This window comes from Caretta caretta, chromosome 22, assembly GCF_965140235.1.
Source record: "Caretta caretta isolate rCarCar2 chromosome 22, rCarCar1.hap1, whole genome shotgun sequence".
NCBI lineage: Eukaryota > Metazoa > Chordata > Testudines > Cheloniidae > Caretta > Caretta caretta.
This window is the reverse complement of record NC_134227.1, coordinates 16829591-16835699: the sequence shown is the minus strand read 5'-3', so window position 1 is coordinate 16835699 and position 6109 is coordinate 16829591. Positions and strand designations below refer to the sequence as shown.

Sequence of the window (6109 nt, the reverse complement as noted above, 5' to 3'; positions counted from 1 at the left end):
TTCCCTCTCCTGCTCCATCTCCTCATCACTGTGCGAGCCTCTTTTAGGGCCCATCTTTACTGTATGTTTTGTACAGCACCGGACACGTTGTTGCTAAACGAACGATGGGAGAGGGGGAAAGTTGTGGAAAGAAGTCAGGAGAGTCAGTGATTGAGCCCCAAACTGAGGAGCAATGGTAGAGCCCTTTCTCCCTGGTTAACGCAGTCAAGAAACCAGTGTAATAAACTCTGGGGAAAGGCCAATAAGGAAAGGAGAGCTTGCACCCCGATTGCCACTCTGATGCTGGAAACGTACGACGCAAAAGGTGAGAAGCTCAGTGGTATATTGAAGAGGGGGAAAGGAATGAGGGACATGCGGAGAGCAACAGGAAGGAAAAGGTGTCCTCAGAGCTGATGAATATTCTATGCTGAGGAAGCAAGAATTTGAAAGTCTGATGACTTATTGTAATTACACATTGATTTGCGTTGTTCAGTGGAAGCCACATGTGCCTGTTGCCTGGGTCTGTTATTAAAATCAGTTGTGCCTTCTTTTCAGCACTCAGGATGAGTGGCAATGTGGCAGACTCCACAGAAGCGCAGAATGAACACGACCAAGTGGAACCAGGTAAGAGACTATCCCAGGACGTGGGGTGCTCGAAGGGGGAGGCGTGCATTGTTGGACGTTGCATTCTGTGCTTTGCGTCCGACTCCTCAAACCAGCTTGTGTGTTGGTCAAGAATCCACACTGGGGTAAAGCTGAGCTCACACCCAGATGGGAATGAAAGATCTTTTCTTAATAGCTGTTAACCAGTTCAAAGCTCAGTAATGTTCAACGTGATTAAGCACCAAAAGAGACGGGCGGTCAAAGGTTTAATAATGTTAATATAGTCTTGAAGTACCCAACCTTGCACAGATAGCTCTTTATTGCATTTCAGGGCCTGTTCAGGAGTCTTTACTCAGACAAAACTCCCAGGGTCACATTCCTCCTTGGTGTATATGTCACTGGAATCAGTAAAGTTACAACAGGGATTAATCTGGCAGTCATTTTACTTCAGTGCTTTGACTTAGGGACAAAGATTCCAAAGAGCTCCGGGTCAGAGTTAAAAGTGGCTGGCACTCACAACTTGGGCCAGGTTTTCAAAAAGGCTTCGCTTCCACAAAATGTTTACCAAAATTTCAAAACGTTCTCAGAACCCAGCAGCATCCGTTGTGATGTAGCCAGATACTCCAAAGATCTTGGTACAACATTACCTATCCAATGTGCAGGGCTCTTTTGCAGCTGAAGTCAGTAAAGAATCCCTGTCTGCATTACAACCAAAACAGAGTTTTAAATGCGAACAAGAAAATAATCCTAAACGCATTTTAATAGGACGTGAACTAGCCCTTTATTCAGATATTAGAATTTAGAAGTGGAAAAATTCTGTTGGGTTAGCCAGGAACGCCTCCTTTAGTTAGTGCAAATTTCTGTATAGACGGGCTGGGTTAGAATCTTCACTCCACTGAAGTCAATGTCAAAAGTCCCATTTCAGGATTTCACCCCAGATTTTCAGAAGAACTCAGGGCTAGATTTTTAAGTGTTCTGTGCTCACAATGTGGGCCAGATATTCAAAACAGCCCTGAACCCAATGTGCCACCAGTCTGGCCTGTTGTTATGGTGCCTACACGGATGTTGAACTCTTGTGAAATTCTGGCCCTATATTTCCTGGAAGATAGCAACAATCTCTTTTTAATTGTTTCAAGCCCGGGGATCTTTAGCTCATTACATGAGTCAAGCTCTCTTTCTAGTATCAGTTCTTTACATAGTGATTGGGCTTGATTTTGATCTGTTGCACTTGGTTAATTGCAGAGTAATTTCTGCTGAAGTCAGTGGAGTGCCGTTGATATAAAACTTGTATAGCTGAGATCAGAATTGGGCTTACTCGATAAAATACGTTCATTTTAAATTAGCTTAGTAACTAGGTGTCTTTTAAACCTGAAAATAGATCCTCCTTGTAGTGATGAGTTGGAAGTGAAAGTGCGCAGGTAAAGCACCTTTATTTAAAAACATGAATGAATAATCGGAGATGAATGAATACTGCTTTGAGGGCCTTGAAGCCATGCAGAGAAATACAAATCTGTAAAGATCTTCCATTCAGTGGTGGAAGAAATGCCTCTGTTCCATCAGAAGAATGAATTGGTTGGTAATTTTTCAGGGACTCTCTTAATGCAACCTCTGTAGCTGCCTGATATGTTCAGGATCTTCAGAAGTGAACAGACTAGGGGGAGACTGTGACAACATGGGAGCAGATACTGCAGTGAAATTCTAGCTTCTCAGTGTTGCCCCCAGGACCTTTGCCCAGCTACAACAAACCACCAAGCCTGGATCCTGTGAATTGCTAAGAGCTCTTGGCTCCCCTTTCCCCCCAAGACCACAATGGAATGTGAGGGTGCTCAGCGCAGGATCGGGCTTTCCGGCTGAGTTTTGTGTGTCCGATCTCTCCGCTGATGCCAATGGATCTAAGCCAATTGTAGGGATCTGGCCCTATATTTTATTTTTTAAAACCTGTTTTTAGCTCTTATTCTGTGAATTAATAAATAACCAGACAGTTTACTGAACTTCCTCAAAAAAGTTCATTTTATTTTCACTGATTCACGCTGCCAGGGGAAGACTATTGCAATTCATAATAGTAACCTATTTTGCTTATGAGCTCCAAATGGAGAAATCCTCCTTGAAAGGCTTGTTAATTGAGGGCTGGTTTTCTTCCATTTTTAAAGGATCTAGTAAGTTGGAACAAACCAAACAGCCCCCCAGGAATCTTGCCTCCTCACAGGAAGAGTTACCAAGCTACAAATATTGTAACTATAAAGAATGGAAAATTACTAGGGCCAGATTTACAAACACCTAGAGATGCAGAAAGGTACCTACTGGGAATTGCATTTATTTTCATTGACTTTTAATGGGAGTTCGGCATCTGGGATTTTCTAAAGTGCCAAAGCAGGTTAGGCACGTATCTGCCTCTTCAAGCACCCAAATACCTCGATCGATCTGGCTCTAGTTCTAAAAAACACAGCTAAAGGCTCTGATGGGAATTGTCAACAAAATCATAACTCATGACTTTTCCCTGTGTTACCAGAATTGGCTGAAATATGATGACCTATTTTCGCAGAGGGGGGGAAAAAAAGTATTAACTGAGGAATTTGTTTTCATTTCAAAGTGTTCCAAATGGACCCATTTTTCGATTTTCTTTTTCAAAATTTCCTCCATATTTTCTATTCCCCGCCCCCAAAAAACAAGTTAGTGAAATGTTTCCTTTACCAAAAACCCCTCCAAAAACTGGTGCTAACTATTTAGCTATAAAAACCCTTTGCGTTTTTATTTTGTAAAAAGGCATGACATTTTTGACGCAAGAGGAACCATTCTGACAATGTCGACAGTTTGGGATGAGAAATTATTGTTTTAAAAAAAGGCCTTTCCTGCCTCCTCCGCCCCAACAACAACAAAAAAGTCTTACAAAATTTCAACCAGCTCAGTGTTACCCCCAGCCACTCGGGTGCGTCTTCAGCTCCCCTTAGTGCTAATAGGAGGTGAGTGTGCTCAGCATCTGACAGCAGTGGGTTTTTAATTGCAGTGTAGACCTACCCTCAGTGCACGAGCTCAACGAAAGGTAGTACACGCATGTCTCCTTGAGCTGTAAATTATACCTCTAGCTGCAGTGTAAGTGTACTTACCTGAGTCACTCAAGAAGTCTGTGATGGAGCCAAGAGTTATGCCTGGGTCTCCCAAGACCTAGGCTAGCGCCTAGGACCATCCTCCAATGCTTACTTCCAGGAGGAATCCCTCTGACTCCTATGGAGCACCCTATGCTAACGAGGGCTGTGCTACATGGTCAACTCACCGGGCCTGGGACTGCCTCTTTCTGCGTGTTTGTACGGCACCTAGTACAATGGAGCCCCGTTCTCCTTTGGGGCCTCTAATGGAGTAAGTGTGTGCAGCTGGGCTGGGGACTTCCCTTGTCTTTTTCTGTAAGGCACTGCTCTGCACTGTGGGGCTGCCGAAATGCTAAATCATCATCATCCTGAAATGAGTGGGGGGGATAGATAGCTGCAAATGAAAATATGGGGGTAGGGACAGACCCCTCTGGTGTGCTGGATCTGTTGGTCTGGGCTGAGAGATAGTGTGTGTTTTCTCTGGGAGAAAGAAGGCAGCCTGAGGGAGTGGAGCTTCTGAGGGAGTGGAGCGTCTTTCTCTCTCGTCGCCTCCTTTACCTGCCTGTCCCTTGGTGCATCTCTGAGCCCAGGTCCTACAGGGGAAATTGACACAGGCCATGCCAGCAAATATTGGGTTGACTTCAGAGGGAGTGGAGGGGGGTCAGCACCAATCAGCGTCGCCCCTGCTCTCCAAGCCAGCAAGCAGAGGGCTGCGCCGTCCTGTGGTTGTCTAAACCACCAGTATATGGTGTAATGAAATGACTAGATGAGCTTCTCCTCCATTTGTTCGTGTCAGGCCTTTGCTGTGCACTCTCTGCTCTGATCAGAACCGCAGGTCGCACCAAGCAGAGCTGCTGCTTTGATTTCACTAAAAGAAAAGGAGTACTTGTGGCACCTTAGAGACTAACCAATTTATTTGAGCATGAGCTTTTGTGAGCTACAGCATCCGATGCATCCGATGAAGTGAGCTGTAGCTCACGAAAGCTTATGCTCAAATAAATTGGTTAGTCTCTAAGGTGCCACAAGTCCTCCTTTTCTTTTTGCGAATACAGACTAACTCGGCTGCTACTCTGAAACCTTTGATTTCACTGGAGCTCAGTCGGGATTGTGGGGTGGGGGAAGCCAAGGTTTAAACAAAAGTGCATCAGGGAAACACTTCAAACACAGCTGTCAGCAGCTGAATGGCTGCAGGCACTGGGAACATCTTCCATCCCCACCCCGCTCCACCTGGCAAGTGGGGAGCTGCACAGCCGCGCAGGAGACCAGGGCGAGCACAGCGCGTGGGCATCCTAGAACAAGGAAGACACAGCTCTCTGCAGCCCAGCTTTGTCTGTTTGTGCTGCCAGTCGGGTGCACCCCGCAGGGCCCTCCTGGACAGCCCATGGCTCACAGGATGGCTCTGTGCCGCTGTGCTGATGCTGGGTTCCCGGGGGGGGGGGGGGGCCAAGCAAAGATCTGGCCAAGCTCCCATCAAAGGCAAATCAATTGCAAGTGCCCGATACCTCTGATAATCCCTGAGGAGCCTGTTTCCCTGGATTTGGGAACCAATCTTCTCCCTCTTGAATCCTATCCTGGCCTCATACCAACATCCTCCCACTGCCCAGGTCCTCCTCTGTGCCCATCTGCAGAAGATGTGAGTTGTCACAGCCCCAGCTAGGGAGCTTCAGCTCAGGTGGTCTTCAGGCTGTTGGCCAGGGTGGCTATCACCCAAGCTTTACTGGCAGGAGACTTGAGAGACTGGAGGCAGTTCCTGAGATGGGAGGCAATCTCTGCCACCAAAGTCACTGCACCAGGCAAAACTTCACAAGCCAAAAGCTCTCCCCTTCTCTACTGTCCACACTCAACTGCTTTTGGAAGTCCTAAGTGCATTAATCTCTATCCATTTTGCTGGGTGCTTAGGGTCTTGCAAAGAGGGCAGGGGAGCTAGGTTCAATCCCCAGCTCTGCCACAAATTCCCTTGGGAAAGGCACATAATCTCAGTGCCTCAGTTTTCCCATCTGTAAAATGGGACAATAAACTGTTTTCCCTCCTTTTGTCTAGTTAGATTGTAAACTCTCTGGGGCAGGGATTGTGTCTCCCTGTGGCAACGCCTATTTTGCCATTGGAGGTGGAATTTCCTGCTCAGGAAGACATACAAAGGCTAGCTTTGATCAAGCTAGTGTGCTAAAAATAGCAGTGTATCCCCTGCTAGCTGCCCACGTACAATCCTGTCCCCTGGTCCTGGGTACATACTCAGGCAGCTGTCTTGCCAGCCATGGCTACGCTGCTATTTTTACCTTGCTGGCTCAATCAAAGGTAGAGAAAGTACATCTATACAGACGCAGTGCAGACGTCCCCTGAATACCTGTGTGGCACCTAGAGTAATGGGCCACTAATCGCTGTTGGGGGCCAAAGGTGCTGCTGTTCATAATAAGGGTCAATTTAAAGCTAATTGGCTCAAGACT

General features: G+C 46.5%; 1 protein-coding gene across 1 annotated transcript in view; it reads left to right on the top strand.

Annotated features, from left to right (window-relative positions):
• The first annotated feature begins 539 nt into the window (after positions 1–539).
• POU2F3 (POU class 2 homeobox 3) overlaps positions 540–6109 on the top strand; it is a 53105-nt gene continuing 47535 nt past the window's right edge. Inside the window, exon 1 of the mRNA XM_048827150.2 lies at positions 540–603. Within this exon, the coding sequence (XP_048683107.2) occupies positions 543–603 (61 nt within the window). The 5' untranslated portion in view covers positions 540–542. The remainder of the gene's footprint in view (positions 604–6109) is intronic.